Source organism: Mauremys reevesii, linkage group 3 (assembly GCF_016161935.1).
Source record: "Mauremys reevesii isolate NIE-2019 linkage group 3, ASM1616193v1, whole genome shotgun sequence".
NCBI lineage: Eukaryota > Metazoa > Chordata > Testudines > Geoemydidae > Mauremys > Mauremys reevesii.
Window position 1 is genome coordinate 92,417,844 of NC_052625.1, and position 21,462 is coordinate 92,439,305.

At 42.4% G+C, this 21,462-nt stretch overlaps 2 protein-coding genes across 11 annotated transcripts in view; one reads left to right on the forward strand and one right to left on the reverse strand.

Annotated features, from left to right (window-relative positions):
* The window catches only part of EZR (ezrin), a 78,959-nt gene extending 65,000 nt beyond the window's left edge, over window positions 1-13,959 (forward strand). Inside the window, exons 8-14 of one of the 2 annotated variants that reach the window (XM_039530291.1) lie at window positions 1,797-1,893; window positions 7,196-7,359; window positions 8,712-8,842; window positions 9,632-9,792; window positions 10,131-10,223; window positions 11,594-11,845; window positions 12,499-12,663. In XM_039530291.1, coding sequence (XP_039386225.1) covers window positions 1,797-1,893; window positions 7,196-7,359; window positions 8,712-8,842; window positions 9,632-9,792; window positions 10,131-10,223; window positions 11,594-11,845; window positions 12,499-12,663 — 1,063 coding nt within the window. Of the gene's footprint in view, window positions 1-1,796; window positions 1,894-7,195; window positions 7,360-8,711; window positions 8,843-9,631; window positions 9,793-10,130; window positions 10,224-11,593; window positions 11,846-12,498 lie in introns of both variants that reach the window. The other variant, XM_039530292.1, reaches the window with a different exon arrangement.
* Window positions 13,960-14,519: 560 nt separating this feature from the next.
* The window catches only part of SYTL3 (synaptotagmin like 3), a 79,729-nt gene continuing 72,786 nt past the window's right edge, over window positions 14,520-21,462 (reverse strand). For 7 of the 9 annotated variants that reach the window (XM_039530175.1, XM_039530174.1, XM_039530177.1 and 4 more), the window contains 3 exons: window positions 20,810-20,918; window positions 19,211-19,416; window positions 15,461-15,813 (listed from right to left, as the gene is read on the reverse strand). In XM_039530175.1, coding sequence (XP_039386109.1) covers window positions 15,692-15,813; window positions 19,211-19,416; window positions 20,810-20,918 — 437 coding nt within the window. In that variant the 3' untranslated portion in view covers window positions 15,461-15,691. Of the gene's footprint in view, window positions 14,719-15,460; window positions 15,814-18,664; window positions 18,759-19,210; window positions 19,417-20,809; window positions 20,919-21,462 lie in introns of those variants that run through there. The other 2 variants (XR_005596133.1, XR_005596134.1) reach the window with 2 other exon arrangements.

The following is a 21,462-nucleotide window of genomic DNA, read 5'->3' on the forward strand; positions in this document are numbered from 1 at the left end:
AGACATTCCTTTTGGTACTTCGATATCTCCATTCAGTCATTGAAACTGTTTGCTGTCTTAATGATGGATTACTGCATGCACAGCCATGTGCACCGCCACCCCTCCTCTCCCCTCCCCTCCCCCCCCCCCGCCCGTGTGCTATAGAACTTGTAAGAATCTGCTGTCCTTTGTGAGCAAGCACTGGAATTTTGCAAGCTTAATTGCTTCACTTCCACTTTGCTTCATTAAATTGTCAAGATGGAATCTGCCTATTCTATATTTTAATTAGAACAGAGAAATTAAACTTGTGCTTGTCACTTCATCTAGCTAAAGAGGATTTTACACTGGCCTTTTCTTTCCCTACTGAGCAGATTTTGGCTCAAAATTTAGACTGCAAAAATAATTTTTTTTCAAATGCTAATGAAAACTGGTTTTTAAAAACAACTGCATGTACCCCAACAGTGTCTGAACACAGATGTGGCAGTATTGGGCAGGTATAAGAGAACCTAAAAATGAAATGGACTAGAAACCAATTAGATTTAGTAATTTCTCTTTTGATTTATCTTATTTTTTCAAGCTCAGAAATTCAAAAAGTAGTTGGCATAGTGAAAAGTTAAGATATGGACTTTTTTGTTTGAATAATCTGAAGTCTTTGTATTACTGGGAGGAATTTTTGTTTGTTTAAAATTGACTTTTAGCCCACCAGTTTGTGCTTTAACTGCAGGTCTGTTTTCCAATGGCAAAGAACTACATAGGACTGTTAGCATATGAGAGAGCCCATGGTTTAAAGTTCTGCTGTATGACTTTTGGGCAAAGTCCCTTGTGCAGGTTTCATGCAAGAACGAAACAGAGCTTTTTGTCTCCAGTCTCTCCAATAATCTGGAGGAGGGGAAGAAATGTAAGAGAGATCTGCTTCCCTTAACTGTCTCTAATGAGCATGCTATGGATTTAGGCCCCAATTCAGAAAATCTTCTTTAAGCATATGATCATGGGACTTAGCCACTTGCTTAAGTGCTGACCTGAATAAGGATATAAGGATACTTCACAGAACATGGGCCTTAAAAGATTAAAAATACGTTCCATTGTACATTTTATTAGTCAGAAAATAGATGTAAACTTCTGAGTCTGTATCATGCCAGACAGTGTTTGTTAATAGTTTTGGAAGGGCCCTATATACTTCAGTGCAAGGGGGGGGAGAAGTATTACACTTAAATCTTGGCCTTTTTTTTAACAACTGGTGCCTAAAAGCATAGTTAGATACCTAAGTAAAGGAGCCTGGCATTCAAATGTGCTGAGAATGCAACAGATCCTGCACTAGTCAAATGGAGCTGTGGGGACTGAGCACTTCTGAAATTCAAGCACATACTCTTACATTTAATGGCCACAATGTCACTAGGCTGGTTACTTTGAATTAGGAAAGGGAGAGCCGCTGAATTTGATAAGGGGTGTTGGGGGACATATCTTCCCATGGGCAGGAGCAGATGTTTTTCTCATGTTTTATTTAGTATTTCAAGTTGTCTAGTCTGTTTTAGAGCACATGGCTCAGGGCCTCTCTGCAAAGGAGTGAAGTAATGGCACATTGTTTCAAATTCTGGAAAGAAGATCAATTAATCACACATCTTGTTGTTTTTGTTTGTATCTTGGCTTCTTTTAAAACCTGTCTTTGTTTTCAGACGTTCTGCAGCATGAGCTTTCGTGGGTGAATACCCACTTCTTCAGATGCAAGAACGTCTGTTAGTCTATAAGGTGCCACAGGATTCTTTGTTGCTTTTACAGATCCAGACTAACACGGCTACCCCTCTGATATTTGTTTTCAGATTGACCCCAAAGATTGGCTTCCCCTGGAGTGAAATCAGAAACATCTCTTTCAATGACAAAAAGTTCGTTATAAAACCTATTGACAAGAAGGCACCTGTAAGTATATCTAGAATGAACTCTTGCATATCATGTTTAGTTGTTAAATACTTTTCATCTCCATGCCATAAAATACAGTTCTTGTACTCCTTATAAAAACTTGCTCATTGCATCAGAAACAGTATATACTACCACAGAGTATTCATCAAACATTTCTGCCTATAACTAAGGCTGCAGTTTTTTGTGTTTGGTATATCTCCTATTATAAAAAACAATCTCCTAGAACTGGAAGGGACCTTGAAAGGTACCTTGAAAGGTCATTGAGTCCAGCCCCCTGCCTTCACTAGTAGGACCAATGTTTGCCCCAGATCCCCAAGTGGCCCCCTCAAGGATTGAACTCACAACCCTGGGTTTAGCAGGCCAATGCTCAAACCACTGAGCTATCCCTCCCCCCAGTTCTGTCATGGAGGTTGCGAAGTCAGATTCCGTAACTTTCCACGACCTCTGTGACTTCTGCAGCAGCTGGTACGGCTGACCCCGGGACCAGCTGCTGCTCGGGCGGCCCTAAGCAGCACTGGCCCTGGGGAGCACCCAAGCAGCAGCTGACTGAAACTGTTCATCTTAGAAAAGAGACGACTAAGGGAGAAATCTGATAAAGGTCTATAAAATCACAAATGGTGTGGAGCAGGTGAATAGGGAAGTGTTATTTACCCCTTCATGAAACACAAGAACCAGGGGTCACCCAATTAAATTAATGGGTCACCAGTTTAAAACTGATATAAGGAAGTATTTTTTCACACAATGCGCAGTCAACCTATGGAACTTGTTGCCAGGGGATGTTGTGAAGTCTAAAAGTATTACTGGGTTCAAAAAAAAATTGGATAAGTTCATGGAGGATAGGTCCATCAATGGCTATTAGCCAAGATGGTCAGGGATACAACTCCATACTCTGGGTGTCCCTAAACTGTTGACTGCCAGAAGCTGGGACTGGATGATGGGATGGATCACTGTAACTGCCCCGTTCTGTTCATTCCCTCTGAAACATCTGGCACTGGCTGCAGTCAGAAGACGTGATACTGGGCTAGATGGATCTTTTGTTTGACCCAGTATGGCCGTTCTTACGTTATGTTCTAAGGGGGTTGGAGTGCAAAACAGCACTTCAGGATTATAGAAACCTTCTTTGTCTTGCTATATCCCACATTCTTTCCTGGGTGCTGGCTGGTGAGTCTTGCCCACATGCTCAGGGTTTAACTGATCGCCATATTTGGGGTCGGGAAGGAATTTTCCTCCAGGGCAGATTGGCAGAGGCCCTGGAGGTTTTTCGCCTTCCTCTGCAGCATGGGGAACAGGTCACTTGCTGGAGGATTCTCTGCAGCTTGAGGTCTTCAAACCACAATTTGAGGACTTCAGTAACTCAGACATAGGTTAGGGGTTTGTTACAGGAGTGGGTGGGTGAGATTCTGTGGCCTGAATTGTGCAGGAGGTCAGACTAGATGATCATAATGGTCCCTTCTGACCTTTAAAGTCTGAGTCTATACCACCATCCAAACCACTCACCACTGCCCCCATCAAAAAAAAATATTCTCTACAATTATATCTCGCACTCATACCTGAGGTACTTTGAAAGGTGATGTCTGAGTTACGTCTTCATAGACAAATAACTTTTGAGCTGTTTAAAAAAAAAAAAAAAGTTCTCCCAGGGCTTCTCTCTCACTTCTCAGAACACCCTGGAGTTGCTGGATAATTGTTTTTCTATTAAAGGCTTCTTGTGATGCTACTCTAAAACTGAACATGCACAGCATTCTTACTAAGGGTCTCAGGAGCGTGTCACTCCAAAAGTGCACATCACGCACCAGATTATTGCATATTTTGACTTCTGAAACTTCACAATTGTTTGGAGACAGATTTAGGGGGCAATTTGCATTGCAATTCTGATTCCAAGAAAGGAGCAGAGTCTCTTAAATGAGCTTGTAGACTTTTTAGGGTATGGAGAAGCAAGGACATGAATACCTGAAAAGAGGTAATTTAAATACAGTACCTGTGTGTTTAAAATACACTATGAGCATGTTTTCCCAGGTAACTGTAGTGAATTTACCGATATCACTATCAGTTATCAAACCATGAAGAGTGTAGTAACAGGAATAGGTGAGGTGTGTTCCGAGAGTCCTGTCAGCTGTTGGAGCAGGAGAAAAAGGCATTGAGAAAAGGGCATGCTCGTGCATCTATTAACATACGGCGTGGGGAAAACGCCGCTTTTAGAAACAGTTAGTTTGGTTTTGGTAGGGCTTTTTGAGAAAATTTGTAGCTATGGAGTTAAAAGCAAGTGACTCAACCAACTGTTTAAATAACGAACAGCAGAATATTGAAAAACTGTCGGTGTGAAATCCATCCTTTTCTTAGAAACAAGTCTGTTTTATAATGTAATTCATGGCAACCACCAAAACACTGCCCCACTGTAAAGGTTCACCTCCCTGTACATGCTGGACTCCTTGGTAGGAAAGCCCCTTTGTGATCTCAGCCATACTTCATGCTGAGTACAAAATGTTAATCTCCTGTTTGTGATTCATGGACACTGCTTTCCACCCACTCTCCAGCTGCAAATCTGAATGCATTTAAAATGGAAACTTGCAGGAGACTAATACAGTGAAGCTGTTACTACTGAAAACACCTTTTATGTCTGTTCCATTCGGTTTGGAGTGCCTTGTATGCTCTAGATGCTTCTTGTATTCAAACTTTGCTACAAAAAAGAGAAGCAAAAGTCTTTTTTTTTCTGGATACAAGTTTTGAGTTTCCAAGGGCAAGCTTTAAAAACAAACCAACAAAAATAACAACCCAGCCCTGGGTACCTACCAGTAGAATCCCCAAAGTAAAAATAGGATTGCCGTTTTTTCTCTTTACGTTGACATGGCTTCAAGTTTACTAGGAACAGAGTCTGACTCCTGAGGCACCTAGTGCTGTGGAGATTCTTTTTGAGTCAATGTGCCACTGATACTGAATAGAGACGGAAGATTTTGCTGGGGGTATCAGCATACCAAGTTAGAATGCACATCTTCATCTCAAGCCAGGGTAGGGTGGGCCTGAGCTCTTCTGTGCCTCTGATTATTATGTTCACTGCAAAACTCCTGTGTTCTTACATGAATTCTTTCTCCCTTAGTTACAAGGCTATAGATGACAAACGTGGGCTCCCATCCATGCCTTTAGTATTTATCTTCTTGGAGTTAGACATTGCTTAGAGATGGAGGCCATACCTGCATACAGTGCACATAGCTGTTTGGCTTTTTTTGAACTGTTTCCATAAGTGGAAGCATAATTAATAATTTACAGCTGTAGACCGTATCAAGCATGCCAAAAACATTGTGATCTGAATAATTAGAAAAACTAAACCAACCACCTTGGTTGACTGCAAAGTCTGCATCCTTCAGAGTTGGTATGTGAACAGAATCATAATGGAGGGCATGTGCTGGAGAGAACTTATCCTTGCCAGCAGGTTCTCACTGAATTTGGAGTTAGGAGCATTTTTCATTATTTCTGGAGTCACTTCCAGTGTTAGTCATAGATCCAAAATACCTTCTGAACTCCAGGTGTAATTGAAATGTGTGGAGTGGCAGTCATTGATGTCTGAGACCCATTCTCTGTAAATGCACAGCTCTGACTCTCTCTTCTTGTGACAATTCCGTCTCATGTGAACTATGAGACACTCCAGGGAGGGCATTTCTAAGGGATTAGTGCATTTCCCAGGCGACTTGTTGTTCAAACACTTGTCATTTTATCTGTTGGTCTGTCTTATCACCCTATGCAAAGCATGCTGTAATAGCAGAAATGCAATGCTTTATTTATTGAATAATGAGTGTTTCTTGAGTTCAAAGTCTTACTGAATCTATAATAGTTCATATACTTAAAGCTATCTGGCTCAGTAACAGATGAAGAATTCTATGGCTTTGGGCATAGCCTTACTGAAGAATTTACTTTTACCTGTTTACTTCACCTACAGGGAGAATGAATTTTGTTCTAATAAATGGATTGTTTTGATGCTGGTTGATAAAGAACAGGGGAAGGTTTCTGAGTTAACTCTGTTGGTTATCAGTGCTGCATGTAACCCAATACCCAAAGCATTACTCGTGTGGTGTTGGCAGCTGGGGAGGGTGATAGAGTAGCTCACTAATGCTCAGAGCTCTGATCACAGCGCAAATCTTCTTAAAAATGGCACCAAGAGGCAAAGATGACAATGCAGATGTCATGAATGCAGAAATCTTGCTCCTATAAAAACTCCCAAAGTTATTTTTGGCTCAGTAGCAAAAGGAATGAGGAGTCTCCCATCTTCATTCTAGCAGAAGGAATTAAGGTGTTTCTCCTCTCCTTCTCTCTCCCCCCCCCCCCCCATCATCTAGGAGGAAGGGCTGCATGAATGCTTGATGGTGGCAGTCTCTCAGTGGCCACTTCAGAAGTGGCTATGGACAGTCATTTGTCAAAGTGGTGGTTCCATTAGAGTGTACCTACACTCAGCCATGTTCTATATTTTGCACCTATGTAGAGATACCATTGCTGGGATTCCCAACAAATATTGATACAACTATTGTGGCTGGACTCTCCGGTACTGGAGACTTTCTGTGACATAGCTTGCATAGCTACAAATATTACTAAGATAAAGATGCTACATATCTTGCTTCAGAGTGTAAAACTTAATCACCTTCAAGGGGCGGGAGGGAATCTGTCTTCTCATCCGTCTAACCATCCCTTCCTCCTGAATCATCCCGACTCCCTGAAAAGTATCTCTTGGTACAATTGGCTGAGGGTGCTGACAATTTTTCATCTTTATCTGAAGAAAGAGATAGTAGCAGGTTCTAAGACACTGAATTAGAAGGATCAGTGATATGACCTAAGACTGTAAATCCTTGTGGTATTTTTTAATATTAATCATATACTATTACGCTTCAGGCCTCCTTAAGTCTTATTTCCATTCATAAGACCTCCTTGCCCACTTTGTATACTAATGAATAACAGTAATCACACACTGTCATATCTTGACTAATGAATAGAGGTGGGTGGGTTACATGGCTGCTTAGATATCCTCCCAAAAAATCTGATTGACTTTCCAAGTGCTTCAAATCTCAGGAAGCTCCTTCTGTACTACCGTCACTCTTGAATTGAGGTATTTATGGGAGTGTTGTTACAATCACTGGGAATACATAATTGAAAATGCAGCTGCTATTCATATATAAATGCCTGTGCATGTCTTTGGATTGCAGTAGGACAGTGGCCATGTGATTGGTCTGCCTACAATAAGTTAGAAATGCTTTATCTCCTTCCATAGGAAACCACTGCCTCAGGGACTGAATTCCATTGTTCTGCCTCTCTTCCCTAGGACTTTGTGTTTTATGCACCTCGTCTAAGAATTAACAAGAGGATCCTGCAGCTGTGCATGGGTAACCATGAGCTGTACATGCGCCGCAGGAAGCCTGACACCATTGAGGTCCAACAGATGAAAGCCCAGGCCCGTGAGGAGAAACACCAGAAACAGTTGGAAAGGTGAGCTGAACTGGACAGAGGAGGGGGAGAGTTCAGGGGAAATGTGGGTGACCTGAATGGAAGCAAATTGGCAGGATTAAGCATTTCAGTTGTGAGACAGCTGAACTGGAGCCAATAGGGTGGGGTTGCACCAAAGCAGGAGGTGAACTATTCAGACACTGAGGGCTACTGCCCTCATCCCACCTTAGCCAGAGGGGAGTATCTGGCCCTGGATTCTAACTGATAATAGAGGGGGTATTGACTAAAGGGAGAAGAAACAATTCAAAAGAACGTAGGACTTGCCAGACTGGCTCAGACATGAAGTCCACATGCCAGTATCCTATCTGACAGCGGTCAGTACCAGATATTTGTGAGGAAAGTACAAGAAACTACATAGTGGCAGTTAGAGAATAACTTACCCATAGACAAATTTCCTCCTAATGCCATTTGTTGGCTTATGTCCTAGAGCATGAGTATTTATATCCATTAAAGTCTTTGTGTATCTAATGTAACTGTAGGTATTCTTCTTATCCACATGGATTTCTAATCCTTTCCTTGAATTCTGCTTAAATCTTGGCCTCAATGATTACTAGAGGCAAGTAGGTCTGCCGGTTGGTTGTCTTGTAGGAAAAGTGTTCCCTTCTGTCCAGTTTTTAAATTTGCTGTCTTTTATCTTATATTATGAGAGGATATATAGGAACGTGATTTGCCTATGCCTGTTACTTCTAGCAGGTCTTTTGTTTAACTCTGCTCTACACTAAATGGTACCAATCTTCTCAATGGTTCTCCATCTGGAAATATTTACATGCCTTTGATCATTTTTTAGAGAGACAAGGTGGGAGAGATCTGTTGTTGGACCATCTTCTGTTGGTGAAACAAGCCTTCAAACTTACCCAGAGCTCTTCTTCAGGTCCTCGAAAGCTTGTCTCTCTCACCCACCTTGTGTCTCTAATATCCTGAGACAGACACAGGTACAACTACACTGCATCTGATTGTTTTTGTCAACTGTCTGTGAATCCTTCTTTATGCAGTGGGGTATCCAACACTCAACACAGTGCTCCTGGGTAGGATGTAGCATTGACTTGGAAAAGAAAGATGGAAAGTATATAACTTATCCCATTCCTTGGTAGTAGTGGTAGTATTACCTGGTTATGGGCCAGGACCCATTGTACTAGGTGCTGTACAAACACAGAACAAAGACAGTCCCTACCCCAAAGGAACCCTTAACATAGTTTTTGACTGCCATTGACCAGCAGTTTTCACTGAGCTTTCTACAGAGATGCCCAGGCCTCCTGCAGCATGGATGCAGTTCAGTGGAGCAAGCAAACTCCTACCTTCCTAGATTCTAAACTTATGTTATTTCTCTCTAACAGGCAACAGTTAGAAAGTGAAAAGAAGAAGAGAGAGACCATTGAAAAAGAGAAGGAGCAGATGTTGAGGGAGAAAGAGGAGCTGATGCTGAGACTGCAAGAGTACGAAATAAAGACCAAGAAGGCTGAGAAAGGTAAAGGGTTTGCACTGGTCAGCAGGCAGGGTACAGGTGATCCCACATACTGGGCTTTACCCTTCTACTTGATAGCTGCCCTTCTCCTAAACGCTTCCATCTTGTGACACTTTGATCTGCTGCACAGAACGGACTTCTACCAGTGCGTCTGTGCGCACGTATAAATACAGGGACAGTGAAATCTTTCCTTTTCAGTGCAGTGATCACCAGCTATTGTATAGAGAAAATAGATGTCAAGTGACCTTTATTTTTGTCTGGAAACTGAGGTTCAAAACTGAATGTTTGCTTTCCCATAGGAGGAAAGTGTAATATGGCCACTTCCATCAGTGACTGACTCAAATATTTCTCATTCAAGTAGCTTTTAATGGTCCCTCCCATAACTCCCCTGCCAGGACACCTGATGCTTCATTAACAAGACATCAGTGAAATTGGAGTCTGTCCTCCCTACCTCCAATGTGTAGAGAAATATGGAGGACCAGAAGCAGCAATCCAGTCCTACTCCATAAACTGGTACTCTAAGACTTTGGAGTTGCCATGTTTTCCTCAATATGGAGTAAAACCCACAATTAGACTCAGTGCCTACATTCTGGAAAGGGAATATTATCTAAACATAAGCTACGGACGTCTTGCGTATGATGTGTCGGGTAACTGCATTTAGACTTGTTCATAAACCAAGTTGGAGTTTGTGGATAAAAGACTGGAGTGAAGTATTTGCACCTGTATGCAAAACCCATTTTGTGAAGAGGTTAGTTAAACCCATTGACTTACAGCTTTCCTGTGCCTTTACAGAGCTCTCAGATCAGATCCAAAAAGCCAGGCAGCTTGAGGAGGAGAGGAGGCGAGCAGAGAAGGAAGCTGAACGTCTGGAGGCCGAGCGCTTGGCTGCTCTCCAAGCCAAGGAAGAGCTGGAGAAGCAAACTGTTGACCAGATGAAGAGCCAGGAACAGCTGGTAGGAAGCATAGGCTTTTTGAGTCTTCATGTATAAAGCCTTGATTTGTATATTTCAGTTAATGTGGGCTTGTTACTGTATATTTTTAAATGAAGTCTTGGATACAAGGACATGAACCATTAGGCCAGAGGCCGCACTGCAGTGGCATAATCGTGGACTCAGTTTTGACTGGGAAACTTTTCAAATGATCTACCAAATAAGTGCAAATTGCCCATAACTTAATGGAGTCTTTATCACAGTGGAGGAATCTATTCATGTAACATTTGGGTCATGTTTCTCATTCACAAACGCATTATTGAAAGAGCTCCAAGTATAATTCTAGCCTTGCTATTCAATAGGCTACAGAGCTCGCAGAATATACAGCCAAGATTGCTCTTCTGGAAGAAGCAAGGAAGCGTAAAGAGAATGAGGTTGAAGAATGGCAACACAGGGTGAGTTTCTCTACTTTCCTAAATTGATCCAGAGCTTTAAACTTTGGTACATTTTACTAATTCATTTGCTTAGCCTTGTATAACACCACAGAAGAGACTCTTTAGTAAAGCCCTAATGGAAATGCTGAATTTATGAATGTAGCTATTAACTTCCAACCCAAAGTGTGATGTGTAATCTCCCTCCTCCAACAAATCTGACTCTTCTCAAAACTCCAACCAGTGAGCTATATAACAACTTAGAATGCAATCTTAACTACAGAGTCATGATCGTAATGTATTTGGGCATCTTAGGATACACATATTTGTGTATGAAACTGTTGAATGAAGGAGAGAGAAACGGACAAAGTAAGTGTAACAGCACTAATGTAGTGGTCCCAATAAGTTTGTGCTATTGGAAAGTGCCTTCTTTTGTCTTGCCATGGGGGACTGAAGTATTCATAATGGAATGCAGCAGAAGTGAGAGCAAATCTGGAAGATCCTTAAGTGTGTAGTGTTGTTTATGTGCCAACATAAGTTAAACACTATATCTGGAAAACATTTTCTCACTCTTTAGTTTTCTATTTTGTCTTTGCTATTTCGCACCTCTAGGAAAACAACCCTGCAGCATTTTGTTCAAGAATAATTATTATGTAGAGGAAAATGTGTGTTCTTAGCATTTTTTAAACACTGATTAGAGATCTGATAGCAATCCAAGAGTTTAGGGCTGGCTGGGGATACTCTGGATATTTCAAAACTTCATTGAAAACTGCCCAAAGTCTTACCAACAGTTTTCCATTTTTTTCAGCTACTGTGAATCTTGCCACGGAATTACAGCCTCCCCCTCCCCCCCCCCTTCTACATTTGCTGGAAGCTGAGTTCAGTTTTCCCACAAGACCATAGCTAGCCCTGAGGAGGGAAGAACTGGTTTTAGTAAGCAAGAAGCCCAATTTCTTGCAATTTACACACCTCTTTAAAGTCCCGCAATTTAGGAATGTAATTTCTCATTTCTCATTGTATGGACTTCCCAGCTAAGGCTGACCAACAACTTCTTTTTATTTGACAAGTAGTATGTTATAAATATGGATTCCACATTCCCCTACCATACTAGTAGTTCTTCAGGCATCATTCTATGTTGGAGGAAGACTCTTGCTTAGTGAAATTATACTGGCCTCATCCACAATCCTAATCAAAAAATTTTTTTTAAATCTCACCATGCAGAAAGTACATTGAAAGAATTGTCTTCTGGTTAGCAAATATCCAACCACTCTAACATGCCCTTTTCTTTCTGTCCCTTCCCCTTTGGGTGCTACAGTGTGTTCATTGAGCTGGGTTTAAATACACTTCTCATATCTGCTTTTGTGCTCATTTTTTTTTTTGTTTCCACTTTAAAGGCCAAGGAAGCCCAAGATGACCTAGTGAAGACAAAAGAAGAGCTGCATTTGGTAATGACTGCCCCACCTCCACCGCCAGCCCCTGTCTATGAGCCAGTGAATTACCATGTCCATGATAACTTGCATGAGGAAGGAACAGAATATTCAGGCTACAGTGCCGAGTTCTCAAGTGAAGGCATCTTGGATGATCGCAATGAAGAGGAACGCACTACTGAAGCAGAGAAGAATCAGCGTGTTCAGAGGCAGTTGATGGTAAGAAAACAAAATTATTAGGAGAAAACTTAAATCTAATGTTGCTGAAAATTGAGCCCTGTTTAAATGCACGGCTCTCCCAAACTGGTGTATGTAAAATATTAAAGGCTCATCTATATGGAAACTTAGTGTGCAGCACGCTGTGAGGATTCTGCTACTGCACACTAAAAGTTCGTAGTGCACTTTGACCTACTGCTGGGATCTGTACTGTAGTTGTGCGCTGCAGAACTGTTCGTACATGGCAGCAGGGTCCACATGGCCAGTTAGTGTGCTTGAGGTTTACACCCTGGTTTGCCATGCACTAAATCTCCATGTAGACAAGCCCTACAAGAAGTCTTGAACATAAAGCCATCTGTGCCTGTACTTTAACATGACTGATTTTCATGCAATACATATGGGCTTTTCTTATTACTCAGACAGTAGGGATGCACTGATGCTTCTGGTTCTTTCAAATAGCTAGTGTTCAGTCAGCACATTGTAATACTCAAATGTCCAGATCTCCAGTTCACCCATTTCTTCTGTACTCTTCTGCATCCCAAGGATGTTGTCAAAAGCCTCTAAAACATTATTAATGCTTGACTCTGTCAAACTCTCAAGATCCAGGTCTTTCATGTGTGACCCAGATTTGTGACATCCTGTACTCAATGTTGCAGACCCTGACAGATGAGCTGGCCCAGGCCAGGGATGAAAACAAGAGAACCCACAACGACATGATCCACACAGAGAACATGCGACAGGGACGTGACAAGTACAAGACGCTGAGGCAGATCCGACAGGGCAACACCAAGCAGAGAATCGATGAGTTTGAGGCCATGTAAGCGCACTTTACAGCCAAGAAGGCAAGACTATGGGAAAGGCAGATCTTAACATACGATCTGCCTTTTCTGAGGGGTCACTGTATAACATCTAAATATATATCAATATCAAATGCTCTAAACCTAGAGAGGCTCCCACTGTCAGCTTATCCTCCAGTTTTTACTATTAAAAGGTGGTGACTGCCCATTAAGTCTGTCAGTCAAGCAATTCTGATAACGGTTGCTCATTCATATCCTAGTGCCAAAAGGCCTACAAGTCACGTCCATATTTTTTTTTCAAGCAGGGTTTATTTTAATACTACATCTTTCTATCCATAAAGATGATATGCTGTGATAGGTGGTACATCTGGTTTCAGCTTTTTAAATAAAAACACAATGCTGTGGGTGAATTTTTGTGCCATATCTTTACATTCTTTACATACAGCATATAACCTGACTAATTCTACATTATGCTTTGTCCTGCAGCAAAGACCTGCAGGCCCTTGTTAATAATTTTACAAAATGGTACCAGCAACCATCTGGAAATCTGTTATTTCTACGTATGATAAGTGTGATCGGGTTTTTTTTTGCTCTGTTCAATTGGAGAAATTCCTGCAGTGATCACTCAGACGAAATGCAGTATAGGAACACTCTTTGATACCCTCCTTGCATAGGTAGGCAAATATTTGGTTGGACTCATACACTTGTTGATGTGTTATATACTCCAGCTTAATTAATGATCAGCTGTAGTGTAGTATTTATATATAAATATGGATTGTAACACTAGTTCAAAAAGGGGGAAAGTTTTGCTCTGTATATTTTGTTACCTTTTTCAGATTTAGTATTAAAATAAATTGCATATGTAAAAAAATTTGCCTAAACAATATACTTAGTCTGTGCTACAGAAGCAGTGTAAAACTGATTACTTGCTATAAAACATATTATTTGTAAAGTGATTTTTTTTACTTCAAATAAAATTGATATATGCACGATTCAGTATATACAATCTTACTGCACCTATTTTTTCTAACAAATTTTCTAATTTTTTTAAATATTTGATTTAATATTTCAGACTCCAACTATGAAGGGATTGTTTGTTTATATCCCCCTCTTATTCTGTCTATGAAAAGAGCATTTGTAGACTTCCTGTTTCCTCCACCCCATCTTTGAAAATTTGTTAGAATGTCAGTGTGTTGGTTCTGCTCCTCCATTTACAACTCCAATGCTGCTTTATACTCGTAACGTTAAACCTTTATATCAAGGTGTTGTGGGTTTTTCACAACACATGAATATGAATAAAAGATCTGCAAGATAACAAAAGATTTGAAGTTGTGTATTTTGTGTTGTGTGAGGTGTTTAACCCCAGCAGTGCTGTGTGTATGCTAAACTACAGTGCAGCTCTACATTTCTCACGTTGGAAATATGAACTCTTACATTTGCAGCTTTGCAGTGAAATGTCCTGGGCGGGGGGGGAAGAAACACTTTCTCTAAGTGAGGGTGCGGGGAAGAGGAAGACAACTGCTTTTTGCAGTAATGTGTGATCAGGGGGCGGGAATGAAAGGGATGAGACCTTTCAGATACAGCATTCTCCCCACTGCAGAGAAGATGCATCCACCAGGAAACTGGTACTTCTCTTGATCTTAGACCGTGTCTACACTGGGAAAACGTCACACACCAAATTGCTATTTGTTCTAAGGTAGGCTTGCTTTCTGCAGTCAGACTTGCTGAGGCTAACACACACAGCACTAAAGATGGCTTCAGCCACAAGAGCCTCACCTTTCTAGGCCTCCCACTGGTAGTTACATGTCTTCATCTGAAGTGGAGCAAATTTTGTTACCAAAGGCAGACAGGGCTTTGGCCAAAAGGCTGACCTATGAGCTCTCCAGTGTGCTGCCACTCAATCAAGAGTGGGTTGTGAGGGGCGCCCCACTTGCTGCATCACTAACAGTGTTGTCAATCCCCTCCTGCAGTTACCTTCGTCCAGTCCTAGGGTAGCTTCTCAGCATGCCCCAGAGCTTGGCTCTGTGATAGAAATGACATTTCTGCAGCCCTCCTGAACTGGCTCTACAGCTTCAAGCTCTGTAGTTGGGGAGACAAGGAAGTAACTAACAGCAGCTCCTGCACCCTTTACAAACCTCCACCCCACATTCCCATAGCCTGGAGCAGGTGTTTCCAAACAGTGGTCCATGGACCATCAGTATTCCACAGAGCGCTTGCTGCCCGCCTGCTAACTTGCATTAAAAGATAATATGCTTTCCTTCTTGTTAGCTACAAGGATGGGCAGTTGTTAATGACCTCATCTTTATTAAAACATGGCCACACTAGGGAGGAAAAACTAAGAATCTCTGCTCTAGAGTATTTGGTCTTGAGTCAGACTCCCTTAACATGCATATCGCATTGTCATTTCTGTACTGAGTGCCAAACTCTCTTGCAGACCAACATTTAGAAGGATACCTTATGCTTTCTCTCTCCAGCAGTCTCCTTGACATCTTTTTGCTTTTCTTTTAGTAACTGTACTGCAAACAACTTGCAAGCCAGACTCCATCAGTGCTTCAGGTGCCATAGTTTCCTATGGGAATGTGAAGACGTTTCACCTGTACTCAGATGGCCTTTGACCATAGTAACATTTTTGGCAACAAGTGCTGAAGCAACTCAGCAGTTATATCTTCTCCTTTTGTAGTAATAGAACAATGCATCATTTAATCCCCAAACCACCACCACCACCTTTGAGCTGGCTGCTGCTGATAAATGTCTTACGAGAGCTGCTCATGATGAAAAATCATGCATAAGGTTTTTTTTAATTAAATGCTCCTGGAGTGTAACAGTTTAATATTTTATTAGTTTTGTAATGATTCTAATTACACAGTTCTGTTTTATGTATAGATAAGTGGCTTACGTGTGGAGAGCTCTTTTCAAAGGTATGTTTCTTTCCAGAAGGCAGAAGGGATCAGAGAGCATGCCGTGCTGCTTAACCTTGAGTACAATGCTTGGGCAATACTTTCCGACTGCTCACACGTGGAAGATATGCTTGTCACATGGGTGCTATTAGGACTTAAGTGTCCGTATCTGAATGCAGCGTAAGTGTAATATCTATCCAAGTGTTTGGGCTGCTGAGTATTTTCTGCCACTGATGTTTTGATTGGGGGTCTGAATCCCAGGTGCCAGATGGTTCTTCTACAGGAAAGTTGAAACAAAAGGGTAAGGCTAGGTGTACATGAGCATTTCTGCCCTAACATAGAATCTCTGTTCTCCATTATTTCTTCTAATGCTTTGTCTCATTATGTAACTCCATCCTTAAATCCACAAGTGTCAAACTAATTCAGTACAGTGAAGACACCATTTATTCTGCAGCAATCTGGATTTAAATTCTCCATTAAGGATCCTGATTGCTGTGGCAGCACCATTTAAACAGAAGTATATTGATGTAAATATGGGAAATTAAAATCAGCACAGCCGTGCTTGGGTTTATCACACAATTTATCGGATTGTAACACTCTACTGTATCCCAGAAACTGTTGGTGAGGAAGTGGGGTAGGGCAGAGGCTGTCAACCTTTCCTGACTCCTGTATCTCTCTCTCTCTCAGGAGTCTCTTGCATACCCCAAGTTTCACCTCACTTAAACTTACTTACAAAAATCAGATAAACTGTCTCAGCACACTATTACTGAAAAATTGCTTACTTTCTCATTTTTACTATATAATTATAAATCCATTGAAATATAAATATTGTACTTGCATTTCAGCATATATTATATAGAGCAGTATAAACAAGTCACTGTTTGAAATTTGTTTGTACTGACTTTGCTAGTGCTTTTTATGTAGCCTGTGGTAAAAGTAGGCAAATATCTAGATGACAGTGTAGCCTTGGAAAGACCTCTGTGTACCCCTGGTTGAGAACCATTGAACTAGGGTGTTTGAGCTTCTAGTACCCAGGAAGGCAGATTAGGAGAAGTACTCTTCCTAGGCGCTTCTGCTAAAATAATCAGCAGTGAAAAACTCAGAATGGACATGTACTGTCACTTATTTTCAGAGTCCCCCACTCAGACATGGAGCGGTTAATGGTTAGGAGAGCAGGCATTGGCTTACATACAGCCCATATTTTTAACCATGGAGCTTACAGATCAGTTTTAAAGGAAGAGGCGGCTTCTGCAGCAAATTCTGTGCACTGTCCTATTTCTTAGCAGAATCACTGGTCTTCAAAGCATGAGCCCTTTTGGTACAATTGCTCTGAGGGGTGCTCTAAGAGCAGGCCTCCACTGCTCTGCATCAGAGTGAACCTACATTCAGTGGCAGGCTGGTGCTGTATTTGGTGACAAAATGGAAATACAGCAGCTGAGCAGATTAACTGTTTTTCAGTTTGCACAGTGTGTCTGGCAGATGGGCAAACAAACCTTCAAAAACACTTCCAGGTGTGGCTGCCCAGCAGCTGGAGGCGCACTTCGGGTAGACAGCCATGGGCTAGTTCTGCTCAAGCCAGCGCACTACAACTAGCAGTGTGGGTGGAGTGGCATGTGCAGTAGCTCAGGCTAGTCACCAGAGTCCAAACCTGCCCAACCCTGCTGCATGCACCACCCCAGCCCCTCTATGATTGTTAGCACCCTAGCTGGAGCAGAGCAAGACTTTGTTTGCCTAGCTGCCCTGTAGACATACCCTAGAGCTCACTGAACAAAGCCAATGAGGCTGAGCCTTTGCCAGATGAATTCATCCCCATAGGAAAAGTCTAAGTAGGTGAACTTGAGGCAGCACATCTGACAGAGGCTTGCTTATCATTAAGGCTGGCAGGCAAGATAATAAAAGCTAGGTTGTCCAGTGCTAACACTGCTACCTGGGCTCTAGTAATCTTTAGAAAACTGCCCAGTTTCCCCTGAGGAATTTGCTGCAGCACCTGCCCCTTGCCCCAGAAGCTAAAATGTCATTCAATAAAGAGATGTTTGGAGCCTTGGTCGTTAAGAAAAACTTAAAAATATGAACTGGTGTAGGGCTGCCTGCCTGAGCTGGCAGCTAGCCTGAAACGCTGCTCACTCCCTTGAGCTAAATGGGAAGTTTTCACATTCTGTCAGCAAGTTGAACTCTGATGCCTACTGATGACAATTTAAATCTGGCCACTTAATCGTTTCTCTGCAGTTATTTTAAGGGAAGCTGCCAGCTCAAATGGTTCTTCTACAAAACCAAAGCAGGGCCCTTGCCTTCTTGGGTGCCTGACCCTCCAATGTCCCTCACCCAGGCCACCAAAATTTCCAGCTATTCCCCACCCCCAACAACTTTCATGCAGCAGCTTGAAAAAAAATGGGGACAAAAAAACAAATACCCATCTAAAGCCTGGGGCTAAGTCCAGAGGGCATTTATTAATGCCATTCAGATTTAATGCACTAAATCTCTTCATTTTAAAATGTAAATGAAGCAGTTGCAGAATTTCCTAAGTGATGCAAATAGCAGGGGGGCCTTGCTAGGCTGCTGGTAACCAAAAGTGAGTGTGGTGTTGTGATGCTTTGAGTTCTGTTAACTGGGTGGGCTTTGGTTTTAAAGCATTAATTAGCCAAGCTGTAAAACGTTAGGGTTTGGCTTGGTCTGTGGTCATGGCAAAGGCGGGCCCGGTTGCGGGAAAGCCTGGCAGGAGCTAACGCAGGCAGAGAGCAACTCCAAGTAGGGAGTGGTTCAAAGGAATTCTCAGGCCCATTCTTTGGTAAACAAGCTAGAAAGCACGACTGGAGTAACGTCACCTGACAGACAAGGGCTGATGCCAAAGCAGCAATAACAGGCCCTAGTGAGTCAGTTCCAGAATAGGGTGATTGGTTGGGCTAGTGGGTGTGGTCACATGCTGGACAGCAGGTGAGAGTTTGACAATGGGGGCAGCCCAGGCAGAGAGCTCAAACAGAGCCTTCTGAAATGTTAAAGAAGAACAGACTTCTACCCTTGCCGCTTCTAAGATAAATTATGCAGAAGTTACCAGTAAGGCCCCAAGTGGGCAAACACTTATGTGCACATGCTTAAGTTTACACCTGTTCTACTGAATGGGAGTAACTCACATGTGAAAAGTTAAAGGCTAAGTGCTTGCAAGAGTGGGACCACTCCCCCCTTCTTTTTTCAAACTTGTCCTCCACACCTAGCTCTACCATGAATCTGTAAGAAAAGAGCCAATTAAGACTGGACAGAATGAGAGGCAGATGCAGAGAGCTGGCACCTACTTTGCTTATTTGTTGTTATTTTTTAAATCACACTTGTATATGCAAGTGGCTGCCCCTGCCTTTCACAGGTCTGCTGTCTGTGTTCTTAGGCCCTGATCCCAAATCCTGCTCCTAGTTAGCAGACCCCTGTGCCCAGATGGAGCCCCATTGACTTAAGTAGCACTTTTCACAGGCATAAGGTGAAGCATGTGCATAAATATTTGCAGGATCAAGGCCTAAGACTGCAAGTGCGTCAGGCCAAGGGGTGTTTGTGCGGGTGTGTTTGCCTAGCACCAGTCCTGAGTGGGGCTCCAACGGCCACTGCGTTGTAAATTATTATTATTATTCTGTAAAATGAGTAGTGGAGTGTTTCTTTTGTCTTCAATTTTTTAATGATAAAAGACTTACTTGTGCTAAGCCTGGCTCCCCCCAGGAACCGGTCATTTGAGCCAAAAGATGCCTGGTCCCAGACGGCCAAGTCCAGACAAGATTGCCGGAGCTGAGCTGGGGTCACGCCGTCAAAGACAAACAGGTGCTTCCACTGAGGACAGGCTTCTTTCTTCAGGACAGGAGACTTCTGTCTTATCTCACGCTGGTCCGGGAGAGTGAGACAACTTCCAAAAAGGAATAAAATAGATGTTGGGTGAGGTCACTGACCTAAAAGATATTACCTCACCCGCCTCTTTTCTACTTGTATCTCTCAGCCATGGGGGGTGGGGAAGCATTTAGTCTAATAAGATAGGACACTTCTCATTGGAATGCTCTGACTGGTAAAGTGAGGCATAAGTGCAAAATGGTAGTATATTAACACTTTTTTTTTTTTTAATCGTAGGCTTGATTCTCCTCCCACTGAAGCCAGTGCGTCTATTCCCATTAACCTGTATGGGGAGTAAGAATGAGCTCCGTTGGCTCTGCTTGCGGATCCAATTGTTAGGGACGACTGTAGCAGCCTTTGCTTCCCAATAGCAGCTGCTCCCCCAGCCCATCCAGCAATGCCTGCCTAAGAGCAGCATTTCTCTCACTCACAAAACTAAAGAGACCATTCCACCTCTGGTAAGGGGCTCTTATCAGGTACGAGACACCCCTCACTACAGGTATCCAACATCCTGCCTCCTGCTGTGTACGATGCTTGATTGTAGGAAGGTAAAATGACCCTATAGTGTTAACTCTGCAATGCTGCACATGGGAGAAAAATTCCTTCCTGACCCCTGAAGTGATGGAGCAGGAAATGTGATTAGCTCCATCTTAGCTTGCACAGTGAGAACGTGTTAGGAAGGTAATACAAAATGACAGCAAAGCTGAGTGTGCATGGGGTACATGTTTCTGTGATATGCTGACTGAACATAATAGGGTTTCACATACAAAGTGACAGCTTTCAGCGAATGCACCCTTCCTAGTCACTGTGACAAAGGCAGGATGGGGGTGGTCGCCAACAGATATGTGTACTTGTCACCTACATCAGTTCCAAACATTCTGACATAGTCATAGTAATAAAAGAACTCTTCTGAAATGCCTAGAATGAGTAGGATAATAGGTTACTTTTCCCAGCGAGTAAAATGCTGTAATTCACTTTGCAACAGCACAGCTCAAAGCATGAATTAAGAAGACAAGAATGGCTCTCCTCCCTTGTTGTTTGTTATCACATTTCCTAAGTGTTTCCTTTTACTGCTTCTGAACTTGACATTTAAACACTTCTGCAACTGTGAAACCTTAGTATTCAAAGCAGAGATTAAATCTCAATAACTGGTGGAGTTACCACAAATCCTAAATCTGTCTGAACAGGGCCTAAGGGTCAGATTGTGACCCCTTTGCTTACGCTGGTGAGTGCTGCAATCTCAGGAGCTACTTAGGTAAACGCTCACCATCATAAGACAGGACTCCACAATCTGGCTTCATACTCAGGTGTAACGTCTCTTACTCAAAGATCTACTCCCTGGTATGTGTTTAGCTCCATGCAGAAGTGGGTGATGGTTTAAAAGATTCTAAATCTGAAGTGTTAAAACATACCCTTTAACAAATGAGTTCAAAGTGCCACCGCATCTCATCACAGGCAAGTTCTTGGCTCCAAGCACCACAAGGTGAAGCTGGCCATCGGCAGATGCTTGGTCTTCTCTCCCTAAAACAGAAACATTGCTTATAATTAGCGACCAGTGTGGGTAAATGGTTGGCTAGTTAACACAGGGCTAAAGGAAGGAAGGAAAGTTACTAAGCATTGTTGCCCTGAAGTGAGGAAATGCAGCATGTTTGCTGAACTGCAGAGATATTTTAGACAACAAGAAAGGTTTGAAAACTTTTACAGTATGTGATTTTAAAAAATGGAAGGAGGGAGGAAAATCAGTGGCATGATGATGAGGAAGCTTTACCAGGCAGGGTCTGTTCAAAGACCAAGCCCCCAGGTGCACCTGCAGAGATCCAGAGAGCAATCCACACCCCATAGTTTTACTCTGAAGCAGAACCAGCAACAGGGACAGTTGGCACAACCGTGTGTGTGTGTGTAAGTGTAAAAAAGAGTGGCTGACAGAGGAGGAACACACGGGTGCGTGTAGAAAGGAGAGAGGGAGCAGACAGCATGAGGGAGGAGAAGGATCGAACCAAGAAGGGAATGGTGACTGGGATACAGGGAGAGGAGATGGGGATCCAAGGGACAGAAAGAAATAAAA